Genomic DNA, 27,169 nt, shown 5'->3' with positions numbered 1-27,169 from the left:
AAAAAAAAGCGAGTGCGAGCCGCCGCCTGCAGTGGAGCGTGCTCGGCCTCCAAGAGGCAGTCGTCTCCAACTTTTCCTCTCCCGCCCCAACTCCGCGCGTCTCAAACTTCGGCTCTGCTGGAACCCAAATCTGCCTGCCGCTCGACTCCACTCTAATAAGGGCGCCAAGGCCCCTGGCAGTTGTTTGCAACGTGGGGCCCACGTTCTCGAGGCTCAGGCCTGCCCGAAGGCCTGCTCTCAGCGCCTGGGCCCAGTTGGCAAGGGGGAACCTAGCGTCCCGGCTGCACCCCGGGAGAGGGCGGAGCGCTCCCGTGCCCCGGGGCAGGGGGGTAGGGATCTCCCGCGCCCGGAACGTTGCGAGCAAGGCTTGTGAACGTCGCAGGGGGGCACTCTCGAGAGACGGACAGGAAGAGGGCCAGGGGGGAACGCCAGAACCCGGGACCCACAGCACGGAAACGGCCCAGGGGCTGAGCAGAAGTCAGATCCCGGGATGGAGGGAGCCGAAGAAGAGGAGTGAGGAGGCAGTGAAGGCAGGCTCTGCTGCCCTCCTGGAGGCCGGCAGCCTGCTGGGGCAGTGGAGGACCAGGCCACCCATAAAGGGAAGGGGTCAGGAGGTCGGGGCCCCGGCCTTATAGGGCTCAGACCAGGCCCCAGCAGGAAGCAGCAGGCGTTCAGGGCCCAGGCCTGGCTCGGTTGTCCAAAGGGGGGCCTCAAGCAGGCCTCTCAGGCCTCTGGAGGGCAAACTGAGCCAGAGGCAAGCCTGAAAGCACGGCCCAGACGCGTGTGAGCCAAGTCAGACATAGAAGGTTCGGGCCCTAGGGGGTGTCAGAGACTGATGTGGTAGGGGGCTTACGACTCTTCCAGTCCAAAGCCGGATTGGCCAGTTAGACGCTTGTAGATCCAAGGTTGGATTGGGGAGGGGTCTCTGGGAAGTTGGCTAGCAACGCAAGGATTGGGGGGATTTGAGTGCTTTGAGATCGAAGGCAGGCCCTGGGTAGGGGGAGTCAGACAATTGGAAAGCCGAGGTGCCATCTGGGGAGGGGTCTTTGCGCTTGGAGGAAGCACAGAGCAGCACCTGCTTGGCTGCAGGCCTGCGAAGGGGACCAGGCCAGGCCAAGAGAAAGAAAGTGAATAAACCTGGACTCTTAAGTGGGCGGGGGGCCCCTGAGCTGGGGGTCACAAAGGGTGAGACATGGCCACGAGGCGTTTAACCGACGCTTTCTTGTTGTTGCGGAATAATTCCATCCAAAACCGGCAGCTGTTAGCCGAGCAAGTGAGTAGTCACACCACCTCCAGCCCTCTGCATTCACGTAGCATTGCTGCGGTGAGTCTCCAGGCGGCCTCCGACACACGCCCTGTGTGCACTGCGGCTCTGCCTGTCTGTCTGTCTGTGTCTGTCTCTCTGTTTAAAAAAGAAGATAAGACTAGCATGGAAGTGCGGGGTCTATTGGCTGGGGTCTGCGAGCTTCGATAACCCTGGCTGGGGAAGAAGCATCTAGATCCTGCTCCACCTCTGCCTTGCACGCTCTCTTCACTTCCGCATCCCTCTTCGTCCTCCCCCTTCCACCCCCCGGGTTGTCCCCGCGCGACCGGCGCCTCCAATTTACATATGTTTTAGCACTGAGATTTGGAGGCTTTTTTTCCTGAAGCCTTTTTGTTCCGTTTTGTTTTAAGCGCCCCCCTCCTTCCCCCGTCCGCCCCCGCAGACAGCCTCACTTTGGTTCTGATGGTCGGTTTGCAGGCTGGCAGATCCAAATCCTTGCAAATGAAGGATGCCCTCCTCCCTAGAGAGGAAGGAGTTGGGGTTTTTTTTGGGGGGGGGGCTGTGTTGTTCGTTTTTTTTAAATGGCCTCGCAGCCCTCTGTGCCCGTGTTCTCTGTGAATAATTGCTTGCTGTTTTTCATGGGGGTTCTTGTTTGTGAGGCTGTAAGGTGCTTGCTTCTTCGTTTTCTATTTCCCAGACAGGAAATTAAGCTTTTTCTTCCATAGGAACTTTTTAAAACGAACGTGATGTGTATGTGAAAATTAACCCCCCAAATAGCCCACGGTTTTGATTTAATTAACCTGAACCTTTCTTTAGCCCAGCTGTAGAATCTCTTACAGGGAGGGCCTGGAAGGATGACTGTTGTTTTCCTGTTTGTTTATGATAAAGGACTACTTTCCCCGTCCAAACCTCAGTCTCCTGCTCTGTTGAACAAGGAAGTGGGTGTAGATAGTCTAAACAAAGGGTGATGATGAGCTCTGGGTAGCCTAAATTGAAAAGTTATGATACTAATTTGTAATGGGGGGCTCCTGCCTGTAGACAGGTTGGGTTTGAATAGAAGCAGCATTGGGGGGAGAGTAAAATCACTCTAAGACCGGATTCTTGGGGGTTATGCTTGACATAAGCAGTTTTGGGGCTCTCACACTTACTTCACCTGTTACGGATTATATTCCTTTTAAATTTTTTATGACTTGATCTAAATGCTTCACACACAAAAATGGCTATCTGTCTTGATTATTGACAGAGCACCTATAAAGACAGTTTTTCCTTTTTGTTAATCACAAAAGGAAAATGTATTTGTCCATCTTGCTTATGTAGAAAAGCTATTGTAAACTGTGAACAGCTTTAGGAATAAAATCACGGTAAATTCAAATCAAAAAGCATAGAAAACAGGGACCAACTGAGTGTGTGTAGGTTTTCAGTTACTTGAGAATTTGAAGATTTTTTACATTTGTAAACTGAAAAAAAAAGGTATTATACTAAGTGCAAAATTGAAAACAGGCTAATTCCAGCGCTAATTTTGAAAAGAATGTTCTGGAATAAACTAAGAAATAGAGAGTAGAAATTCAGTGGGGAAAAAAAAAATCCTCAGTGGAACCTTAGTTTTGCTAAGATGTAAAAATTGCATGTTCCTCAAATGGCTTGATTTTATGCTACCTTGTAGAAAGGGAAAAAAAACAACTAAAACTCATGTTAATATTTCTAAAATATTAGTTTTTAACTGATTTTAAAACGTTTGCTTTAAAATTTTTAATCATATAACGTTCAAAATACACTACACCATAGGATAACGTGAGGCTTTTTTGTTATCATTATTAACCATTTGGTCAGACAGTTTAAAAACCTGATGTCCGAGCCGGCAGCTTTTTAAAAGTGCATCTCTAAGTAAAACCTATTTTTTAAATGGATTTCTTAGGCAATTTTAAATATATATATAAACTAAGTCATATAATTTAAAATATATAGCTCATGTGTACAAGTTGGAAGAATAGATACGTCAGAAAATGTACAGGTATATTTAGCTAACTCAGACATTTTCTTGAAAATAGATTTCTAAGTCAAACTAAAAATACATACCTAATTCAGAACACTAAAAAATATTTTCTACATAATATACCATTGAAAATTTTACATATATTGGTTTGACTATTTAAAATTTTTCTCAGATGCTTATAAGAATCAGATCTTTTAAAATATCCTTATAAAAAAATCCTTGTAGTCAATTCATATTATCTGAAAATAGGTTTTGCAATTAAACAAACATGTTTTGCCTAATTTAGAATTAAATAAGTCACATGTATATATTTTTTTATCGTGTGCATTAAAAACACATGGCATGTCATAGATTTCTGAAGTGTTTAGGGGTAAATTATTATATTTTCAGCTTGCTTGCAATTGATTCTACAGAAACTATTTCTGCATTTACACACAGAAACAAATATGGCAAGACAGCATGACTACATAGAGGGTACAATATTTTCAGCTTTTCTGCAAGCTGAAAAAATGTTGTAAACATTTTGGGGAAAAAGCCGTGTCTAACAATTTTTAAAAACTTTATTAAATATTTTTAACTGCATATCTAGCTCATACAAATTTAAAAACCTCGTTTCTGGGTTGTAAATTTTCAAAATCTTGTAGCAAATCAAACAAAATTAATGCTGTCAAATTTGACTGGGTTTTAGGTGATATTAAGAAATTAATTAAAATTCAATAAATTTGTTAGACTTATTAGTGAGATCTACTGAAACGTTTACTATTGAAATGTCCAAATATCACTTACTTTATATTTAATCATAACCCCCCCCACACACAAAGGAAACAAATAAGGCAGAGTGTTCCTTACTGATTGCTAAGTCTACTGATGAGTATTTCAGGGGAGGCTGTTCCATTTTACATACTTTTCTGGGTGTTTGAAAAAGCATAAATAAAAACTTAAAAAATAAATACCTGTCATGTTGAAAACACAAGTAAGACAATTAAAATACAATTTGCATATATTTACTAAAACTCAGGTAATTAAAAAAGAAATAACAAAGCTCTAGTGTCTAACTTAATTTAAAAAATCATAAACTGAAATTTCTATTTTCTAGTTAGAAGAAAAGGCTGTAGAAGTTGATATTGGGGTGGGCAAATTATCTCACAATTAGAAATATATCACAATTTTTTTTAAGCCTGAATTTTCACCTCATTTTGGGTGAAAGCTGTGGAAATTGTAAAGTGGTGTTTGTGCATGAATGTACATATGACACACCTCAAAACAAAGCTCACGTAAAACTATATTCTTCAGAAAATTTAAACAGGCTTTTTTTTTTTATTTTACATCCCTGTTGGAGGAAAAAACTAGAAGTTGGTGGTTGAGGGTGGTATGGTTCATTGTGTGCACCTATAAATGCACACTAAAACAGGTTTTTGCATCCTTCAGGCAAATATGTCACAGCTAAGCAGAATTGAAGGAGGATATGCAGTGACAAAACAAAGTCCCAAGGGCCAGGGGGGACCTAAAGGTCATTTGACCCAACATTCCCTCTGTGATAACCCCTTTGCCTGCTTGCCTTGACCGCATTCTGTGATGGGGATAGGAAATTCCAGCAGGCGTCACCCCCACCTCAATTACTACCAAAAAGCGCTTGCCTCCGTGAACCCCATCTGTCAGTGTCTTGCATCCTGTGATCCCTGGCCCCGGCCCCGGCCCCTAGGGTCTGACACAGGAAGCCCTTTCCTCCTCCTGCAAGACAGATAACCCTGCAGCTTGCTTGTGCCCCGGACCTTTCTCTAGCTCAGCAGTCCTGGCTCAGGCAGGGAGGTTAAGTTTCTTGCCTATGCATGAAGTCTAGTTTTCTGGTTTTTTCCTGTGGGCATTTTAAAGTTCAGCGCCCAGAACTGAACAAAATTCTACTTAATTGTGGTCTCCATTGTGTTGATATTAGTAAAACTAATTGTGAAAGGCCAGGGGTTTGATTTTTTTTTTTTTTTTTTTTTTTAGACTCTCAGCAAAATGCAGCTGTTGCCATTTCCCATTCATTCTGCTTTGGCCTCAGTTTCAGATGCCCCGTCACGGTTGTGCCTCAGGGCAGCATGAAATACAGGGAAGAGCACTGGACTCCAAACCTGGGAATTTAGGGCCAAGTCACACTCTGGCTGACTCAGAATGTAGGTCTCTGGGCAAGCTTTTAATCTCTTCTGACATCTTTTGCCTGATTTGTAAATTGAGGGTTTGAGTTAGGGGAGATTTCTAGTAAGTAGTCCTGTGGATTGAGCAGTGCTTTCTCAAATTCTCTTTTAATGCATTGTTTCTCCTAACCAAGCCTTGCAGTCTTAGCTTTAATTTGAAAAGGAGGAAATCATAGTCAACAGCATTGCCCTGTCCACCAGCCAGATGTTACCGCAAAAATCCTCAAAAGTAGCTCCAGTACTGTGGGGAAGTAGCTTTGACATTCCATCTGCCAAGTGCAGGTTTTAAGGCAACACCTCATTCAAAAAGTTACAGGCAGCTTAGCTTTAGGAAGCTAAGAATTTATAGTGTTAAATAGTCACTCAAAAAAAAAGAAAAATGTGTAAAGTCTTAAATGAATGACAGGTAGATGCTAGGTTGCTGTTCTGATCTGATGAGGTGTTATGTGGCCTGTGTGATTCCCTTTCATCCCTGGAAACAGATCTTAGGAGGGGACTTGAGCTGCTTTGCCTAATCTATTCTCTGCTTTAAAATAATACACAATCTATAAATGGAAGCTGAAGTTAATTGGTCTTAGATTAGTTTGAAAGTAGCACATTATTTTTAATAAAATACATGGTGTGTTTTAGGGGGGGAAGACTGAAGGTTAAATATGTTTATAAGAAATCTGAAGTCCTTCTTCAGTCTTGACAGTGATACTAGTCCAAGATTTATTGAGCACTCACCGGCTTGGGGCTTGTCCTTCTGCACGTGTAGCCTCACTTAGTCCTCATAGAGCTCCATCACACAGGTGCTGCTGTTTTTTTCTCTGGATACAGATCCGGAAACTGAGGTTTCAAGGAGTTAGGAAACTTGCTCAGTGGTGCCCACCGGGCGAGCCAGGGAGCTGGGATAGGAACGCAGGCAGGCCTGGCTCTGAGCCCCTGCTACCTAGTGGGCCACAGGAGTGCTGGCAGCTTTTCCTGGACATGTGCTGCAGGTCCTGGAGAAAGGAGGAACCCATTTAAAAGAATATATATACACACATATATACATATATATTTTTTTTTACTATAACATCTTTATCTCACTTTACAATCACGCCAGTCCATTTTAACCTCCACATTGAAGATTCTAAGTTTTAGTCCATGCCGAGTCTGTTGGAAAATTAGTCCCCTGTCTTTAGAATCCAAGTATGAAATCATTGTATATTTCTCTTTAGATCTATTTGCTTTTCTGCTTCTAAAGATTCCATTTGAGCAGAGAGGCTTACTTGAGAATAAGGGTACTTTGTTGGATGAAAGTGAAGCAAACTTTTATTTTGGCAGTAACGGAAATAAAGTAAATATCACTATAGCATAGACCTGTATTTCCAACTCATTTTGCTCAACTTTTCCAGACTTCCTGAGTAAACACAGATGGGTTTCCACTTATTTTTCAGTTTTCTGTAGAAAGTTCTTTAGACCTTAAATTCCACATGCTACTTGGAGTTTTCAGTATTTGCTTGATTGCACGCCGTTGGCAGGTCAGAAGCCTCGACTCAGACATTATGAAGATTTAGAAGGTGATGATGCGTAGCATCGTGTTTTTCTTTGGCTCTGTTTCGGTTTTTCCTGATGGTAATTCTAAATGTTTTCATTCAGGTCTTGACAAAGTTTCCTGGTGAATTGGTGGCAGGGGGAGTTTCAAAACCTGCTAAGTTTAAGTAGCAAAGTCGGAGGGATTGATGTGCTTCAAAAAGATGATCTCCTGAATCTAGTTCCTGATGTGGTACTCGTTGCCTGTCACTAGTAACTCCCTGAAGTGCTGGTAAAAGTAGAGAGGCTGGAAGGTGGGGTAGAAAGAGGCCTGAACACCTGGGTCTGTCTGAATCTCAGCCCTGTGCCTTTGGGGAAATGAATTTATATATTCTAAAACTTGATTTTCTTATTTGTAAAAGAAAAAAAGAAAAATATACCCAAGATTCTGATTTCACCTCTTGTCAACTAATAATTGCAGAGACTGAGAGATCGGGCTGTGTGCTTCATTAATAATCCAAGAGGCCAGGCTCCTGTGCAGCAGAGATCTTAACCAGGGTCTGCAGTAATATTTTATCCAAAGATTAGACGCCAAGGAACCCCTGCAAAATGGGTAGATATGCAGGTTGAGATACCGAATTAGAGGTTTTGCCCTGTGTCTTGTATTATTAATAAAAACACCTCAGTGCTTTCGTGCTGAAATATTAGCTTTTTTTTTTAAAAAAGGAGGTTTTTCTTTTATTAAAGTAAAAGGTAATTAAATCAGATTTCCATTTGACACTGTCTCCTCTATTAGCATCTTATAGTACTGCTGTCATGGCAGGGTATACACAGAAATACAGTTCTTGCTCTCATGGCAAATTGTAGAAGGAATGAAGGGGCCTTTCAGCTTCCTATAATGTCAGCTAATTGAATTTTTACACGGAGGAATGTTGTGTGGTTACACTGTTATTACTGTCACTGTTTAATAGTATTTTGGCCCTGATAGACCAGTTTCATTTGCACTATTAATTTTTAAATAAGGAAGTTATGTTTATTTTCTAAATTTACTGCTCAGGATAAAAAAAAATATCAACACAGTTGATTATTGAAATTCACCACTAAGTATTTCAGTAATCAATACTGTTAAAAAAAAAAAAAGGACCTATTTGTTCACATTATCTATCATTAGTAAAGATCTGTTTAGAAAATAGAGTTCCACGTTGATTGTAAAAAGATCCTTTCCTTTTAAATTGAAACTTAATCTTCTGCCTGCCGATGCTTCTTCCTTTCTGCTCCTCTTAAAAAAAAAAAAACTCCCCTTTTTGTTTTTACTTTTTTTAATAATAGCCTTATAATAACAGTGTGCCTCCTAGACTTATTATAATACATGCCAAGCACATGGGGAGAGTTTTCCTTTTCTTGTACCACCTGTGTCTCTCTCCGGGGACAAGTGGTTCTCGGCTTGCTTATTGCCACGGAGGAAGCCGTGTCTGCGGGATTTAATTTGCAGAGCCCTTACATATGTGGTCACTCAAATATCATCTGAATACGGCCATAGACAATTCTTGTGGGCTGTTCACGTTCTGATTTTGCTGTATTTGCAGTGCTGATTTACGTGCTAAAATTTACTTTTATTTGACACAGTGAAATTATGTTTTAGCTTTGCTCTCTTATCTTCCTAAGGGAAATTTAGAATATTGTATATGCTATTTGACATTTGTGAAATAGAAATACCATATTTTATTGCATTTAAAACAAGTATGTTTTGTTTCTATTGTATTTTAATTTTTACAGCTGTTTATTGTTTGATTCCTACCTCTTTTACCAGAACAAGCACAGTAAATAAAAGTAAAAAACACAGTAAATTAAATATTGATACAGCTTTTTTTTTTAAAGCAAGAATTAGAAGGGGGAGATTTTTTAAAAGCTTTGATTAGTAGATCTGTATTTTTAGTCAACTTAAGAGTTGCTTGAAATCTCAGTGTTTTCTCAACTGACCATCCCTTATCTATCTGTCTGTCTGTCCCCATCCTTTGTTGTTTTTTGTTTTTTTTTTTCCCCCCCGCTGTCCCTAACTGGATGGGCTGATGGCAACAACATATCTCTTCAGGAGCTGGATGAGGTATTGTGTTTTCAATATTTTTGAATGTCAGTATATACAATTAATGCCTGTTTCTCTGAAATCTTTGGTTATATGTAAAATGCTAACAGAGTTTACACATATTTTAGCATTTGTCATGATTACTTCTCCTTGTTGTGTTTTACAATTTAATCCTTAGGATTCATTTACTGTGTTTTCATACCAGGTGAATTGACGATGTAGAGAAGGGCTTGGTAACAGTATCTGCTACTCTTGGGAAAGTGTCTCAACTCTGGAGGCAGTAAAGGTTGAACGCGTTCTCCCACTTAAAATCAGCCAGATTGTTTTCAGATGATGCACGAAGCTCCCTTGGCTCCCCAGGCTGTGCAGGGGGGTCGTGGGGGCGGGCTGGTGGTGGTGCAGGAGGACGTGATGTCTGGCAGAAGCCCTCAGGAAGCCGGCCCCAGAGCCACCAGACCTGTTGAGCTGTCTGCTGAGGTGTCACTGGTATGGAGCGAGTGACCCTTGGGTCGTGCTGACTGACTAATGGTTACGTGGCCCCCTTCCTAGCAGCACGATTTTGGCCTTTTCATTACTTATTAGCAATTCTCCCGGAAGATGGAGAGGGTACGTGTTCACAGCACTTTATTCCAGTCATGCTAATAAAGCGTGGAGGAAAAAAGAGATTGAACTGTGATGGTTGGCTTTGTGTTTTCTATTAACTGTTTCAGCCAGGAAGGGGTTGGAAATACTTTTCCTCAGGATATACATTTTTAAAAGGGCCCTTTTAAAATTGGGGGTGGGAGGGTGTCCTTGGCTTTTGTTTTAATTTGGAAGTAGGAACTGTGAGGTGGGGTTAGACCCACTCACTGTCTTTGAAACCAGTGGGTCCCTTACTTGTTGGTAATAACTGCAGATGGGAGACAGCCTGAAGACCCTTCCTGGGGAGCTGGTTGCATGAAGTGTGCAGCCTCGCTTGCTCCCTGTGCTGCGCCTGTGAGAGGCTCCAGCCTGTCTCAGGCCTGCGGGGCAGTGAGCTCCCAGATGCAGGGCCATGTGGGAAGAAGCCTGATGTATAATGATGGATACTGCAATTCCCACTCTTTTTAAAAAAAATTATTTATGTTTTATTTATTTATTTTTTAAGAACAATAACTCACATTCAGGCTTGTGAGTACTTGGGAGATTTTTGAAAAGAGACACAAGAAGCTGTTGACAATGGATAACTTCCAGGAAGTCTGGGGTGGAAGGGAAACTGCCAACCCTTTTCTTAGGTCGGGCAGATAGTTTTAAACCATGCGCGTCTATTGCTTGAGTCATTAAGAACCAATTAGTATTGAAAACCAAACCCATCCATCTAGGAATGGGTGCTGCCCTTACTGAATGGTTTGGAAACGTGGAACCTGTGGCCCCCAAAAAGAAGTGTGCCCTGGTTGGGATGGTGGGGGGGCGGTGCTGGGAAACAGTCACAGTGGCCTAAGTTTGAACACTTCTCCCACTCGGCTCATCAGGGTCATCTTTCCTGAGGGCTCCGCCGTCTGAACCTATTTCCAGGCTCTCCTACTTCCTCTTCAGGCAGTAAGTTCCACACACTGGCTCCCCCCGCCCCACCCCAAGTTCTCTCTGCCACATTCTGGAGCAGAGACCCAGAGTGAGAGCCACCTTTCCGGCCACATGCCCCGAGGCCCAGCCTGTCCATTCTGAGGCCGCATGGCCCCTCAGCCCGCCACCCGTTCACTTCCCCTTCTTGTCCTTTGTCCAGAATCAGCACATCCGTTATGAAGTGAGTTGTACATGACATGTCTTGTATTTACTTCATTAATTCATTGCATTTAGTGTTGACTCACGCACTTAATTATGAGTGTGTGTTTATTACGACTGCGTGCCCGGTGCTGAGCAAGAAGCGGGGCCGTGTTGTGAACAGCGTCCAGAGTCCCAGCTTTGCCAGGGTGCAGTCGGGCTTCCAGTTGCCCCCGACGTGGGTCAGATGGAGGCCATCCCTGTGTCGGTGAGGCCCAAGCACGCTGTCCTGACTGTGTCATGGTGGCCACATGGGTTTGTCATTTCTCCTTCTCAAATCACCTTGAAAATCAGCTGCACCCTGGGAATACCAGGCTCTGCTCTTCTCCAGAAACAAGTAAGGAGTGCCCTGGGAGAACACCACCCCATCACTCTCCTGGCCTTGATCTCGTCTACTCCCCACCTATGACAGAGTCATCTCCCAAATTGTTGGCTTTTTAAGTTCATAGAAGGAATGATTTTTAAAATTACAAGATGTAAGCATCAGGTTCCCAAACCACATAGCCTGGGAAGGGCAGGGAGAAGTGGCTGGAGCGTGGGGCCAGCCAGCATGGGCTGCTCCCTGGTACCCCTGCTGGGGGCAGCATTGAGAAGGGAAGTCTCAGCCCCTTGGTATCGGTGTTTGAGGAACAGGGCGCCGTCTTCTCTGCAGGTCTGTCTTGGGCTGAAAGTGGGGGTTCAGTCCATAACCTATGGTGCGTGCAGTTGTTGCTTCCTACTTTTTTTTTTTTTAAGTTTGTTTATGAGAGTTGAGGGGAAAAGGAAGGTTAGTGAACCTAGCAACATTTTGTCTGGGTGGTGAGGTTGTCAGAATTTTTAATTCTGTATTTTTTGCACACATAAAGAAATGACTATCTTGAACATTTATTGTTTCATAATCAGAAAAGGTAAACACTATTTTAAAACGATCACAGATCAGAGAGAAAAAAATGGTGCTGATAGCCCCCAACTCTTTTATATAACATGCTTCTTCACTCCCTCCAAGGAAGGAGGTTTCTTCAGCCTTAAATGTCTGTTAGCCATCTGAGCACAGTGAGTTGACTGCACCACGTACATGCCCACCTTGTCTCAGGTGGAAACCAGGGCCGCCAGGCGGTGTTTGCCAACTTCCCATCTGGACTTGCCGCAAACGATCCAGAATTGTCAGTATTGGTTCTTATTACCAGTGCATTATGACTGACCTTAGTTTATTTTTTTTTAGATGAGTGTGCATGTGTGTGTGGATATATTTGACTTTCCTAATCTCTCCAGAGGCTTTGCATATCCTTAATCTTATGGAACACTAAATCAGACTTCTCATAAAGGTCGGGTTTTATAAGAGGAGGAAGGCTGTATAGTTGGAACAGCAAGATTTATAAGGCTGTGTCGTGTGTGTGTGTGTGTGTGTGTGTGTTTTCTGTCCATAGATCAAGCGCTTGTCCGTGCTATCTGGTCTTCTTTAAAGGGACAGTTGTCGATGTCTGAAGTGGACCGAGGGCATAGATAACTTTGATGAACTCAACAAGAAGCCAGTGGGCGTGCCATTGTGAGCAACCGTTGGGATCTTCCTGCACTGATGCGCTTGAGCTGGGTGACTCTGGGGTGGGGTCACACACCCTATAGTTCTTAGAGGACAGAGTTACAAATAAGAATTCTTAAATTCTTAATTCTCAGGAGTACAATTTTATTTATATATTATTTTCTTATTTAAAAACATGGAAAGTTTTTTTTTTTTTTTTTTTAACTTGAGAAGCATAAGTTCGTTAAGAAAAGCTTTACTGCCCATCATCGTCTCTTCACTGGGGGGACATGGAATGGAAGAGCAGCAAGTAAAGTGAGTGAAAAACCTGACAGCTTTTTAAGGCCTGAGTTGACTTGAATGGCAGCTTGGAAACGAACATATTTTGGATCTTAAAAATGAGAAAACGTTGAAATGAGAAGTGAGGTTTCTGAAGTTGAAAGGGTGATTGTTTTGCATTTAAAATGTATTTTTTTAATGTTCATATTTGTTCCCAGTTTTAATTGACGGTTATCTTCCATTAGATTTTCCCTTCCTAAAACAGTCTATTTTTTTTTTTAAATGGTACATACTGTGATATGTATTACAAGCTGATTCCGATCAAATAAATGACACGTTTCTTGTAAGGCTGCCTGTCTTAATCATGGTAAACTCTTGCTATAGATGGTATCATAAAGGGGACAAATTATTCCCTGTTTAAAGTTTTTAGTCTTAGAGAATCAGCTATTCTGTCTCATTGGCACAATCCTGATACAGCCTGTGGAAAGCTGGGGCTGGCTAGCTGGGGAGTCATCTCTCCCCTTGGTCCCCAGCAAGCTTCCTTGACACGCCTAAAGAGGGTGTGTGTGCGCAGTCTTTTACCTGCATTTTTTGGGGGCACAGGTCTATTATGTAAAACCAAGTACTGCTTAAAAAAGTGTTGAATCCACTTCAACTGATTTCATATGTGATTTATAAAAATTTCTCACTTGTTTTTGAGAAATTGATACTAGTTACTACTGTGCAGATAAACTTAGGTAGACCCTCTGTATCTTTTTGGTTTAGTGTATTTTGGTTAACAGTCACAACAGTACAGAATTGTGAGTTTAGAATCTCTTAATAAAACAAATGACTACCATCATTTTATTGAGATATGGTTCAATAGTAACAGGCAGTGTGTTAGATGATCCACTGGCGCAGTGGAAACTCAATGACCCGCAGGTGTCGCTTTGTGGGAACAGCTGGAGGTTTAAGTTCTGCTCCAGGTAGGCAGCAGCTCTGTGTCCAGTGCCTGCTGTCCAGCCAGCAGGTGCTGGGTGCTGGTCTATGGTTGGTCCCTTTTGGTTTGGTCATTGTGCCCACTCCAAGACTGCACAGCTCTTGGTGGCTTTGGGGGCAGTTTTGAGGAGTACACAGCTGTGTGTGGGGTGAGGGGCTGTGTCTGCAGAACTCGAGAGAGGCCAGTTTGTCCAGCCTCTGTGCCCAGCTGAGCCTATCCTGTGGTCCCTGGTGCTGCTGGTGGGAAATGGATCCGAGGACTGTGTCTTGTGTTGTTGTTGTTTGAAGGTGAGGGCTTGTTATCCTGATAACATTTTCTTAGCAAATTGCAGTTGTATTTCATGGGCCTGCCAAAGTGATTGGCAGCTGGTGGGGTGATTGGGGCTTCCGGAGTCAGCCAACCCAGGTTTTAATCTGTCACATAATAGCTTTGTGACCTTGGGCAAGCTAGTTAACTTTTCTGGGTTTCAATTTCCTCATTTATAGATTGGAATAATAGCCCCTAGCTCACCTAGCTTGTGCGAGGGTTAAAATAATAAAAGGAAGGTAAAATTCCTATTAGTGAACTCTTAAAAACAAACAAGGTGGCTGTGGTTGAGAATTACACAGCACAGACGCAGAGCCCCGATAGCGCAGGTGGGGTGACGCACCATTTGTTCAGGACCTGAAATGACACTGGCCCTGCAGGGTCCACGCCACTGCGGAAGGCGCTGGGCCTGATCACGATTCATATGCCCAGGGAGCACTGCTGGGGCGGCTGGTCCCTTCAGCGTGGTCATTGCGTCAGACGCCCCCCCCCACCCCCCCACCCCCGAGCCAGTGGGGGCAGCGCCTCCCCCGCTGTGACAGAGCCGGACGCAAGACTCCAGTGTGCTTTTAGGAATTTTGCTGTAATCTCCCTGTTCCGGGTTTAGGGCTGTTGCTTGAAGAATTCTTTTAATGTAGGCTTTTCCTTGTGTGATTTTTTTTTTTTTTACCCCCTTTTATCCTTATCTGAGGATGTTAAAAATTTTGCCTTTGTTCCTTTATTGTTAGAAAAAAAAAAAAAAAAATTTGCCGAATGAGTGAAAAAATAAATTTAGATAAATGCAGGGAGTGGTGAAGAAAAGCAGTATACATTCTCTACCCAGTTCTGCAGTGCGATTTAGAAAATGTACAAAGTCCTACCTGTAGCAGACTTCTATATGCTGTTTTCCATTATTTCCTGATCATCATTTGCATCTTTTGAAACTGGCGTTTATAAATTCTGAACTCTGGAGGGGTACCTCAAGATCCTTTCAGCTGTTCACTGCCTCCAGGCAAGAGAACAGTTTAACCACACCAAACCTGTGATTTCTCTCCCATTCTTAAAAGCTTTCCAAGGCAGTGTATTACATAGGTAAAATAAACAAGTACTACGGAGATCATTTGAAAATAAGGGAAAATGTTGCCTGTGGACATTTAACCAAAGAAAGGGAGTGACAGTGTAAGATTGCCTTGAGATTTTAAGGATTGCTTTTGCCAAATGGTAGATAATTTGCGGACTGTTTTAGGCAGCTCTTTGACACATTTTAAACCTGATTAATGATCTTGTGACTAAGATAACTGGATCAGCCCTATTTACGAAATAAGCTAAGTGTCTGTAAGTAAACCTTGAAATGTTTGCATTGGTTCCATTTATAGCCTAGAATATTTTCTTTTTTAATGTGTCTGATCAAATGAATTGCTGAGTTTCATGCCACCCCATCATAGTACAATACTAAGGTTTTTCTTTTAAGGATCTCTTGTTGACTTTTTCATTAACATTTTCATAGCCAGATCAAGTCAAATTCATATTCACAAGTATGTCCAAGGAAATTAAGAAGTGGTACGTGGAAAGATAGGAAAACAGTTCCATATCCTAGCAGTATCAAAAGCAAGTTTGTAATCCAGGCAAGTGCATTTGCTCCTCTATTTCTGTCTTAGTGAGCGACATTTAAAAGGGAGTGAGAGTGTGCTTGTCTGGACTGAATTTGAATAATTTTTAATGTCCCTTTATTTCTTTGTAGCTCGCTGATGATCGCATGGCTCTGGTGTCAGGCATCAGCTTGGACCCAGAAGCCGCAATTGGTGTGACAAAGCGGTCCCCTCCTAAATGGGTGGATGGAGTGGATGAAGTAAGTGGAATGTTCGTTTCACACTCTCTTATTTATTGAGGTAATTATGACATTAATATGTTTTAAGGTATCTGCCATAAAGATTGATTTGGCTGCAACTTGAATGCATGTCCTTGTAAGTGTGTTGGCTTTAGAATTATTCAGGTCACACACCACAAGAAGGGTGTGTATGTCTGTGGGCATGCTTGTGATTTTGGTTTTAGTAGTAACTGGTGGCTCAGTGGTAAAGAATCCGCCTGCCAATGCAGGAGACTCGGGTTTGATCCCTGGGTTGGGAAGATTAACCCCTGGAGAAGGAAATGGATACCCACACCAGTGTTCTTTCCTGGGAGATCCCATGGACAGCGGAGCCTGGCACGCTACAGTCCATGGGTCACAAAAGAGTTGGACCTGTCTTAGTGACTAAACAACACCCGAATTACAGAAAGAAACTGAAGAACTGTGTAACCAGAAAGAGTGGTATTTGAATGTCTGGTGGTTTGAATTAAAGGTTGCTCAGTCAACTATGAATTGGCTGAAGACTGAGCTCCATACTCTTGCGTGTAGCTGGTTGTCTCAGAGGCAGACAGACACTTGGAGGGAGAGAGTAGAGCTCTGGGATTTCATTTGTTTAGATACAGTATGATGTTGGGCGGATTAAACAGAAGATGAAGGAGTTAGCCAGCCTTCATGACCAGCACTTAAACCGACCTACCCTGGATGACAGCAGCGAGCAGGAGCATGCCATTGAGATAACCACACAGGAGATCACCCAGGTGAGGGGGAAGGGGTCCTCAGGTGGGAACTTGGTCTCCCGGCCTCCTCACCCTCTCAAAAGCCAGCCCACAGAACAGTGCTAAATGAGGCCTAGAGTTTTGCTTCCCAGCTTGAAGTTCACAGAGGGACCCAGGAGGCCCTGAGCTCCTCCAGGTTTCAGCATCTGCACTCCTTGTCCTGCAGGAGTGGGGACTGTTTTTTGATTGTTTTTAAATACTACTATGGATTGATCTGAAAATTAAATTCAGAGCATTATTGAGTTCAATCATTTGATTTTAAGATGTGTAACTTCTATTGTATACTAGTTTGCAAATTTTTTTCTTGTTTAAAAAAAAGGGTAGTTGTAATTGAACAGATGGGGAGCAGTTGCCCAGGCTGAATCTCTTGATATCCCAGAGAAACTCAGCCTCCTGGAAGTGTCTCTTGTAAAATGTTAAACTTGAGTAATTTTAAAATAATGTGACTCAGGACTTCCCTGATGGTCCAGTGGTTAAAAATCCGCCTTGCAACACAGGGGACACAGGTTCCATCCCTGGTTGGGGGAGCTAAGATCCTACATGCCCCCTTGCCAAAAAAAAAACAAAACATAAAGCAGGAACAATATTGTAATAAACTCAATAAAGACTTTTTTAAAAAGATACTTTAAAAATCTTAAAAAGCAGTGTGACTAGTGTATAAATAAGCAGTTACATTTTTCATTTGTTTACACGTCCTGGGTTGCCGCTGCACAGGATGGGGCATGACGCGTGGGGAAGCCCTGGGGTGTTAAGAGCATCTGGGTCCTGGCTTTTAGCGACTAACAGTAATATGATTCTCCTTTAACTTCTCAGACCCCAGTGTTGTCATCTGTAAAATGGAAACGATAATAGTAGTACCTGCCTCTTAGTTAGGGTGGCTGTCGGGACTAAATGAGAAGGCTGTGAGGAGCAGTGCGCACGCATGTGCACACTCAGCATCTGTTCAGGTCTGGTTCAGCTGCGATTTCCTGGCCATCCTCAGCGCCAGCCTGTGCAGCCAGAGCCCCTGTGTGTCTCACTCCGGCATGCAGGCACCTTGGGGCCCCCGGCCCACTGTGAGCGCCCCCTGTCCTCCCAGCTCTTCCATAGGTGTCAGCGTGCGGTGCAGGCGCTGCCCAGCCGGGCCCGCCGGGCCTGCTCGGAGCAGGAGGAGCGGCTCCTCCGAAACGTGGTGGCCTCGCTGGCCCAGGCCCTGCAGGAGCTGTCCACCAGCTTCCGGCACGCACAGTCCAGCTACCTCCGACGTGAGTGTCCACCCCTGCCAGGCTCTCCAGTGACGAGCGTCCCAGCGCTCAGGTCACAGGACAACTCTGTGTTTTGTGTCTTCTTCTGCTGGTTCTCCATTTTGTCCTTTGCTTTTCATGGTTAGCCTTTGCATATCCTCTTACTTCGCGGGGTAGAAAGTAGCTCTTTCTGCCCCCAGAGGTAGCCACATCCAGGTTGAGGCCACCCCATGGGGCATTGACAGTCCTCCTCTAAAACAACAAAAGAGAAACTCTTTTGTCAAGTTTAAAGTATTTGAAAATCAATCTAGCATATTATAAAAGCATGTAGTTTTCTAGGTGTTAGGCTTGCAGGAGCTGCTGATAAATGGGTAAAAATAGTTGTAATCATGTTGAAGCTTTATATTTGCCTATCTGTCTAAACACCTTACCTGGGAATAGTTAAAGCAGACACATTCTCTCCCAGCCTCCCTTCCTTCCCAAATAGTGCAAAGTCAGGTTTCACCTACATCCTCATTCAGAGCACCCATAAACTGGCTTTTTCTGTATTGCCATTGTAATCAATGATATCCCCATATGCTCCCCAAAAGCTAGTTCTCCCTCCTGACAACTGGCATATTTGTGTTTGTGCTTTCATTTTACTACTTCTAAAATTTGATTAGGGCCACTTGGAATTCTTAGCAGATATACTTTTAGAGAGAAATACTTAATGTTTTAAATGTTTTTAGCAGCAGCTAAGTGTTTCTGCTCCACTGAGAGCGTCTCAGATGATGGTGTTGCATTGTCACTCACCTGGCACCCAGTGAACTGTTCATACTCGCAGTGTGGTTTCTGTCCTAAGTAACCCCAAATGCTTGCCTGCTGTTGCATGGTTGTGGTCCTTTACTGTCCCCCATCTCTGCTGGAGGTGAGCAGGGCTGCTTCTAAAGTGGCCAAGAATGTCTCCATTTTGACTGTTGAGTTTTACTCTAGATGCCCCCTTTTAATGGTGGAACAGTAACCAGAACGGTTTCCGTATTCAAGTAAAGTGAATTCCTATCCACGACAGGCATGAAGAATCGAGAGGAAAGATCCCAGCATTTTTTTGCTACATCAGTACCGCTGATGGACGATGGCGAGGATAATACTCTGTATGACCGGGTACGTGTCGGGGCCACAGACCCGCCTGCTGCTCATGTGCACTCTGCTCTGTTTCCTTCTCTTTTCGGACCTTTAGCTTCCCTGAGACACAGCTGGATTGGCACTGTGTGGCGTGCACATCCATCAAGTGCTTTGCAGCTGGCGGGAGAACAGTCGTGGGGGCCATACTGTTTCTTCCTTTCTAAAGACTGCACGGAGACCTTGTCAGGTGCCTTCCAGAATCTTCTGGAAAGCAGTCTGCACACCCCACTCCCAGGAAGAACCCTGAGACACGCAGGCTTCTCCCTGGTGCTTTTGCCGCTTGGCTCTGGGGCAGCTGCCGACAGGGGTTCTCTGTGTCCCCGCTTTGGCCGGTGGTGCTTTAGAGCCCGCTGATTCAGGGAGATCTTTCTTGTTAGGAAAAATAAGTGCTTGTGTGTGGTGTGCTCTATAGAAATAGTTTCAAATTTTATTTTCTTTAAGTTATATCTAAAATCGTACTTCATGTGCACATTTCGTCCTTTTTGTTTGGCTAGGGCTTTACAGACGAGCAGCTAGTGCTGGTGGAGCAGAACACGCTGCTGGTGGAGGAACGGGAGAGGGAGATTCGCCAGATCGTGCAGTCCATCTCTGACCTGAACGAGATATTTAGGGACCTGGGAGCCATGATCGTAGAACAGGTGTGTGCATTTACCTGCCTCGTCAGTGGGCTCTCTTGCCCTGATACCTCATTCTTCCCCAGGCTTTTCGATTCTGCACTTCTGTCAGGAAAGCAGTTGTAACCTATTCCTTCTGTGTATATACAGTGTGTGTGCTCAGTCATGTCCGACTCTTTGTGACCCCATGGACTCTAGCCTGCCACGCTCCTGTGTCCATGGGACTCTCCCAGGCAAGAATACTGGAGTGGGTTGCCGTTTCCTACTCCAGGGAATTTTCACGACTCACTATGTATGTGTGTATGTATATACGAGTACAAATTCTATGCAGACTGCTGTCATGCCCCATAAAAATACTAATAAACTATTTTTTAGATGAGAAACAGGTGTCAGTGACAGTGCTCACGTCCTCTGCCTCCATCCCAGGGCTGCTCCCAGGAGCACCCCGTGCCGGGAGCCTGGCTGGCTCTGCCCACGCTCAGCGGTGATTGTGACGATGGATAAGTTTTCCCATCTAATTTTGGCAGGTTATTGTGTAAAGGCAACTGGAACCACTAGCCCTCAAGTAGAATTAGATTGTTTGTTCACTGTTAAAATCTGATTAGGGTGTTTTATTATCTTGCCAGTGGGGATTTGGGTCCTGATCCCCCGAAACCAGCTGCAGACTAGAGCAGACAAGGCTGTAGAAGATCTAGTTAGGTTAATTACTCCCGTGGCTCTCATGGAACTGTTCGTGCTGTCGTCTCCCAACGCAGCACACTTCTGTTCAGAGCCCCATCCTTCCGTGGAGCCTGGTGTTCTCTTCTTCCTGTTTGAACCCAGCAATTAAAAAATTACAGGCAAAACTCTCCTGGAGGCGAACGTGTGATTTTACATGGTGTGTTGGAGCTAGCCGTGTTTGCTCTGACCCATGGAGGCGTGTGGAGATTCTCAGACATGATAGTAAGTTTCCAGACCTCATTCTAATCAGGCCTGGCTTAACTGGCCTTCTCTGCTTCCTTGAACCTGTGAGTTTAAGCCACAGATGGGCACAGAAGCAAGCCCTTCACCACTCAGAGCCTGTTTCCACTGAACCATGTATTTCTTAAAGCCCCATTAAGCCTGAATATGGAGTATCCTGTAGTGGCTAAACCCAAAAAAGAAACCTCAATTTGTCAGTATTTTCTTCTCATGAGCTAGGCTTTCCTGCAGCTAACGGCGGCACTCTGCCACTGAGCACCTCACTCTGCTTGGTGATGGACTCCAGAGCTGACAGGATGTCCCTTTACCCCACAGTCAAGTAGAACAGATAATCCCGTGGATGACAATGCCTGCAATCTGCATCTCTCATTTCTGAAGCTCCATTTTCCCAGTTGCGCTTGTTGATTGTCTGTGACTGTCATTTATCACCCAGGGTACCGTCCTCGATAGAATCGACTATAATGTTGAACAGTCCTGTATCAAAACTGAAGACGGCTTGAAACAGCTCCACAAGGTAATGGCATATCTTTCAGTAGCTGAGAATTTGAAGAATTGTTTTCCCGTATCAAGAATTCATACGAGGCTTGTCTTCTGTCTTAACTGTCCCCAGCACTTTCGTCTGTCATCAGCTCGAGATGGGGCTGTGAAAATGCAGCCTGTCGTATTCTTCAGAGCCCACCGTGTGGGCTGTGGCCGTTTCCCTGCAATTAGTGAATCCCAGTGCACCCCACATGCAGAGTTGAAGTTGCTGAGAACCCCTTTCTGTGACAGCAAACTCGGAAAGAGTCGGGGTTTTCTTCCTTTTAGAAAATACTTTATTCCTTGGCTAGGCCCTCTTGTTTTAGGGAATCGATTGAGTGGGTGTTTGTTAAAACCCGTGTTGCGCGTTCTGTCTGCTGGTAGCTGCTGACTCAGGCCTCCCTTGTTGTGGTACTTTTCTGATGAATTGCTGCTGGGGATTCATTCTGGAGAAGATAAAAATCTAATTTTCTCTTTTAATTACCACAGTATATCTGTGTACCACCTTGAGGAGAGAGTAGTCTGTTGAAGTGAGAGTATTAGCTTTCTCATTCTTTGCTAATACTCTGATGGCTGTCTCCAGAATGTTTTTCATGATATTTGTTAAAAATAAATGGAAAACATCCTTAAAAATCTTGTAATCAACCATGAGAAGCACATATGTACACTGCTGAGTGACTCTCATATATAATTGGCTGCATGTTTTCTTCAGAAGGAATGAAATACTTCACAGATGAAATAAATTCTGTCCATCTCCTCATGGACAGCGGTACTCCTAGCCATGTGTGATGGTCATTTTCTCGATTCACTAATGTACTTCTCTGTCATCTCTCTGAGACCAGTCGCTTCCTGTGGGAGAGGTGACCATACCTGGCCGTGGTGCCAGGTTTATGGAAGGTGAGGCCTCGCACAGGTCTGACCAGGAACCCTCACCTTCCTCTTCTATATGCTTGTTACCATGTGCAGGGCAGGAGTGGGTGGGACGCCAGCAGACACTGAGAAAGAGGAGGTCTGCCTTGTGGACATAGGAGGCTTTTTAATTTTTTTAAGCATTCGGTTCATTTGGTTGCCACATTTTATGTATTAAAAACGTGAAAGCTAACTTTAGTTTCTCACTCTGTAATATCTGGGCCTTCATATGCTGTTGAATTATGCATCGGTTTTGAAGTTTCTTAAATAAAAACTAGCAAAATATGTTTTGTAATACAACAGAGATAAAGGGGAACAGCTTTCTCCACGAGGGTGTACATATCTAGTGGGAACTAAAAAATTTGTTTAAGGTTTGACTTTATAAATCATTTTGAGAGGTTTTAAAGTGTATCACCTGGTGTCAGCTTCAGTGATGGTTACTGACTACAAGAGTGAGCACGTACTGTCCTCTCTTCGGCTTGGCTGGCCATTACCTTGGCGATCAGCTCATCTGAAGCTGGCGGGGCCTTGGAGTCACTTCTTCCGAGCCAGGCTCTCCAGATGGGTGAACGGGTCCTAAGGTTTCCTCCTGTGGATGAGTGGCCTGGTGGGTGGGCGGGCTCACTTAGGACACAGAGCTGCTGGTCAGAAGGTTGGTGGGGATGCAGAAGTGGGCGTGGGAGGCTGGACCTTCTGAGCAGGTGCTGCCCTCAAGCCGTCCCCTCGCTTTCACTTTCACCTTTGCCATGAGGCAGTGCCGTCCACAGAAGTGTGGGGAGTGTGCTCTCCCCATGGGCGGAGGGGGAGCCTGGTAGGCTGCAGTCATGGGGTCGCTAAGAGTCGGACATGACTGATCGACTTCACTTTCACTTTTCACTTTCATGCATTGGAGAAGGAAATGGCAACCCACTCCAGTGTTCTTGCCTAGAGAATCCCAGGGATGGTGGAGCCTGGTGGGCTGCTGTCTATGGGGTCCCACAGAGTCAGACACGACTGAAGTGACTTAGCAGCACCAGCAGCATGTGGTCAGGGACACTTCGATACTCTCTCCTCCCCTCTGCTTTCTCTGAGTCACGTTCCTGCACAATAGGCGTGTGTCACTAGCCACACAGGATGACTCAGCTTGGGTGGGTTCTTTCTGCACCTGACCCCATGGGGCAGCTTTCCTGTTTCTGTTGGGTTGATGGAAAAGTCTGTTTGGGTTTTCCTGTAGCATCTTATGGAAAAACCTGAATGAACTTTTTTGGCCAACTCAATACTTCCATGGATGAATTTCTTCTTGTTTGCAGACTCAGAGGAGGTAGAAGAGCTTCTCTGGGGCCCTCACTTCTCTCCCTTCTGGCTGGTGTCACTGGAGCCAGAAGTTTGACTTCTCAATGAAGGAGCTGTGCATTCCTCCAAAGAACCGTGTCTGGAAGTGAGAGGCTTCCATAGAAAGAGTGGGTCCTTGCGGTCAGTGGAGGGGGATGTAAGGAGAGGCAGGCTGTGTGGAGCTGAAGGCAGAGCCTTAGACTTCTCCCATGGCCCTCAAGTGATGGTGGATCCCCAGCAGGTGCTTCATGAAGCCTGTAGGTAGGGAACTCGGGGGTCACGGGAGTCAACTGAACTCTAGGAGTTAATGGCAGTGATTGTGATGATGGAGCCGGTGGCAGAGGTGTTGGGTGTGCAGGTATAGCCAGAAGCTAGGACCAGAAACGAGGCAGACTTGATTTTGGAGAAAATGATGACCCTTTCTCCTTCCTCTTTCTGTAGGCAGAGCAGTATCAGAAGAAGAACCGGAAGATGCTCGTGATCCTGATATTGCTCGTCATCATCATCGTCCTCACTGTTGTCCTCGTCGGCGTGAAGTCTCGCTGAGCGGCATCGGGCCAGTGTGTGTGGTGCGTGGACCCGGGCACGAGGCCCGGCGCCCGGGGTCTCTGGCGGAGGTGCGGCCCCGGCCTAGCTGGGGTGGCGGCGGTCCCATGGACTCCTCAGCCCGGTCATGCTCACACGAGGGGAAGGGGCATCTGTTTTCCTTCATTGGCAAGACGTGAAGGACCTTGGATACTGCTGCGGAATAGAGATGAGTTCTCGCTTTGGTTTTGTTTTGTTTTGTTTTGTTTTGTTTTTCAGAAAGAAAATATCAGTTGAACGTTTACAGGCCTCGTCACGCTATTCGATGTATCATACCTGTATATGCTCTTTTTTTTTTTTTTAAGCAATCATGTTTGAGCAGCATGTTAAAAGAATTTTTGGAAAAAAATTTTTTAAACCATCTGGTTTTTAAGAAATTTGGTACCAGAAATTTATGAGTAGAGGCAAAATTGCCTCTTCATCTTTGTCTATGTATTTTCCAGTTGAAAACAAACTGAGAAGTCCTTTAAGAATTTATAATCCGTTCCCCATTAACTTAATTTAACTTTTCCATCACTGTTAATGATCAGAGTAACAAAGTGTGAAAAATAAGAAACCATCATTGATGTTAATTAACACATTTAGATGGGCCAGTTAAAACAGCTTCATAAGTTTAAATTAATTGTAAATGGAGTATTCCTCATCTCAGATTTGTGCACTGCATTTTCTCCTGTAAACCGAAAGGGGTTACTAAGCAGAACCAGCCAAATGCAAGAGTTGATGATTTGAAAGAACCTCACATTAAAAGGGCACTCGGCAGTGTCGGAAAAGTCACCAGAGCTGGCCGGTGTGTCCCCGTGCCCATCCCCAACCATCCTTGCTCAATCCATTACTTATATAATAACTACATAAAGACCTGTTCAAGCCAGACACCATTTAATGGACTGTGAATTTACATGGAGGCCATTCTAAATGGGTCACCCTATTTAGGATTAGTGGGTCTCAAATTATTAACCAAACATGACTCCATTTCAAAGTAAAATATTCCCCCAGTGGTTTGATTTATTGGCCCTTCCATTGCCATTGAACATGCCCAGAAGGTAGGCATATTCCTGCTGTTTGTGAAAATCTTGGCTCAGAAAACCCCTCATTTGTGTGAGCATGAATCCGGTCTCCAAAGCAGGACTTTGTTGTTCACTTACCTATTATCAATATGGTGCTCAAACATATTCCTGGACCTGTGGAGTAATGTGGAAAGTGATGATAACTTTGAAACCTGAAGTTGTTTGTGTTTTAACGGGTCTTGAGACACCAGTATAGTTTTAATGGTCTTTGTGTCATTTTTGATGGCTTTCCATTGTTTTTACCTCTTGTAAAATGTTTTAAAAGAGCATGACCTCATTAAGTGTGCTACGTTTTATTTGGACCAGTCACATAACCTGTCTCTCTAGAATTGACTTTGAAGTTATTTCCAGAAATTTAAACTCAAACCCCGAGATTCAAGTTGTCCAAACAGGTCATGTGCTTAAAACGCAGACCACTGCCCAGCCTTCCCGTCCCAAGTGGTTCATGAAGCCGGGCAGTCCCTGGTTCCCTGTTCCTGACGTGGGCGTGGGGTGATCTAAAGGCATCCCTGGCATATCAGGAAGTAGCATGGCATTCCCTGACAGCTACTTACTAAGGAGGAAGGCCGGGAATGAGGTCCAGCCCCTCCTCAATTGCCCCTGAGATGGGGGGCTTCCTTGGTTCCTGAGAGCAACTGTGGGCTCTTTAGCCTCAGTGGTTTTGAGCTCAGGGAGTCAAGCTGCTCCCAGGATGGGGGCTGTCCAGATGAGGGGCTCCCCTCCTAGACAGCCTGGGATGGTGTTAAGGGTTCTTGTAGGGGAGCTTTTCCAGTGCTTAGGCTCACTGAGTCTTGAAGGAACGTAATCCTTTAAGAAAGGATCACTATTTATTTGTATTTATTTTTAGTGAACAGGGTGATTAGTTGGATTTTTTATCCAATTCCTTTGGGTAAAATAATGAATCTGACTAGGGATGGCTTGAAGGATCCTGTTTGGGATCCGGACAGCTGCCCCCTCTGACTGGATCCCCGGCAGCACCAGCTGAAGCCCAGCCATCGGCTGCCATCACCGTGTCCCCAGGCCAGCAGCAGCTGGAGCACGTGTTCCAACTTGCCAGGCTCCACCAAACACTCCTGTTCTGTTGCCACCTCCTGGGGACAGATCAACAGCAGGCAGGCTGGAAGGGGAGGTTAGTGATTAGTGTCCTGGCACCCAAGGGTCCTCTCTCTCCTTGTCTCGCCTATGGCTCTGGTGGCAAAGGTGGCTCTTCCTGGCTCTGCCCTCGCTGCTGCCCGTTGTGACGTGGCCTGCACGGCTCTGTTGACCGGGGCTGGAGGGGGGACCCATAGACATTGCCTGTCAGGTCCCTGGAGCTCCTCATCTTTCCCGAGATGGGGACTGAGCACTACTGTCTCTTGTTTTATTAATTTGGGGTGGGGGGAGGTGCTGACTTGCTGGCCCTGGGCGTGAAGCCGTGTTCATCTCTAACGAATTTACCACAGTCTCTGCTAATTGAGAGAGCATTATTTATTTGTTTTGACACAAGAGCTTTCAGTGTTTTATGCTAGCTAATGGCTTCTTAAAGGTAATAAAAACCTTCCAACCTAATTGGTCAGATAAGACTTTTGTGTGTGTGTGCTTAAATAAAGCAATTAGTGAAGCGCTTCTATCCAAAACGACTTTTTTTTTTGTCCTTTTTAGAAAACTAATTTACTGTTACTGGAAACTTTTTGTACAATAAAGCAATCATCAGATTCAAGAACACTCTGTTATCCTAGTAGTAATTTTAATGATGGGCTGCCTGTTTTCCTCAAGTGCATCCATGTTTCAGGGGAGCCTGGCCTGCTCTGTGACTGTTGGGGACCGATGACTGTTTGTTGTGTGCTGAGGCCTTGGCCTTAGTGTTGGGGAGTCTGTCTGTCTGATAAATGCTTTCAAGGGGACCCATCAATATGCTACCCACTGTCCCATGGACAGAGGAGCCTGGTGGGCTACAGCCATGGGGTCACAAAATGTCAGACATGACTGAGTGACTAACACTTTGACTTTTGTACAAAAACGGCAGATAATTACATTTCTTAGAAAAATGTATGCTTTGTGTACCCACCAAGAAGCACTGGAGATCTTCAAGGAAACCTAGTTACATGTGCCTTGCTTAGAAGTAATTCTTACACACGGGCTCCCAGAGACTTGAACTTCTTTGAAGTCCTCCTGCCCTGCTAATCTGAAAATTTCAGGGGTAGTGTTTGCCAGTATTACTCAAAGCTAGGACTGTATTTCTTCTCAAAGGCCAGGATGGTTCTGTGTTAACTCAGTGCTAACTCTCACCCATGTGTGCCTGATGGGAGGTGCCATCGGGGGATGGGGTGCACCAGGCATCTATCTTTGGGTACACCCCAGGGTCTGTACACACGGATGTGTGAGCTG

At 44.6% G+C, this 27,169-nt stretch overlaps 1 protein-coding gene across 6 annotated transcripts; it reads left to right on the top strand.

The window, feature by feature from the left end:
- The first annotated feature begins 210 nt into the window (after nt 1-210).
- On the top strand, nt 211-26,506 carry STX16 (syntaxin 16). Of its 6 annotated transcripts, none has more exons than XR_009740405.1 (9): nt 211-1,324; nt 15,576-15,683; nt 16,298-16,438; nt 17,535-17,700; nt 18,728-18,819; nt 19,335-19,478; nt 20,294-20,396; nt 20,848-20,928; nt 23,595-23,683. XR_009740405.1 is itself a non-coding variant. In XM_061437032.1 (9 exons), exons 1-9 carry the CDS (start codon nt 1,193-1,195, stop codon nt 23,697-23,699), a joined length of 930 nt encoding a protein of 309 aa, XP_061293016.1. In that variant the 5' UTR covers nt 211-1,192; the 3' UTR covers nt 23,700-26,506. The 6 variants fall into 6 exon arrangements, 5 of the variants coding, with proteins under 5 accessions (XP_061293016.1, XP_061293017.1, XP_061293015.1 ...); XM_061437032.1 differs by lacking the exon at nt 20,294-20,396 and adding an exon at nt 9,024-9,035 and having other exon boundaries at nt 211-1,273; nt 23,595-26,506; XM_061437035.1 differs by lacking the exon at nt 20,294-20,396 and adding an exon at nt 5,247-5,413 and having other exon boundaries at nt 1,235-1,324; nt 23,595-26,506.
- The last annotated feature ends 663 nt before the right edge of the window (nt 26,507-27,169 follow it).

The sequence above is a fragment of the Bos javanicus genome, chromosome 13 (genome assembly GCF_032452875.1).
Source record: "Bos javanicus breed banteng chromosome 13, ARS-OSU_banteng_1.0, whole genome shotgun sequence".
NCBI classification, from domain to species: domain Eukaryota; kingdom Metazoa; phylum Chordata; class Mammalia; order Artiodactyla; family Bovidae; genus Bos; species Bos javanicus.
Note: the sequence above shows the minus strand (reverse complement) of the source record. Positions and strands in the feature narration are given on the sequence as shown.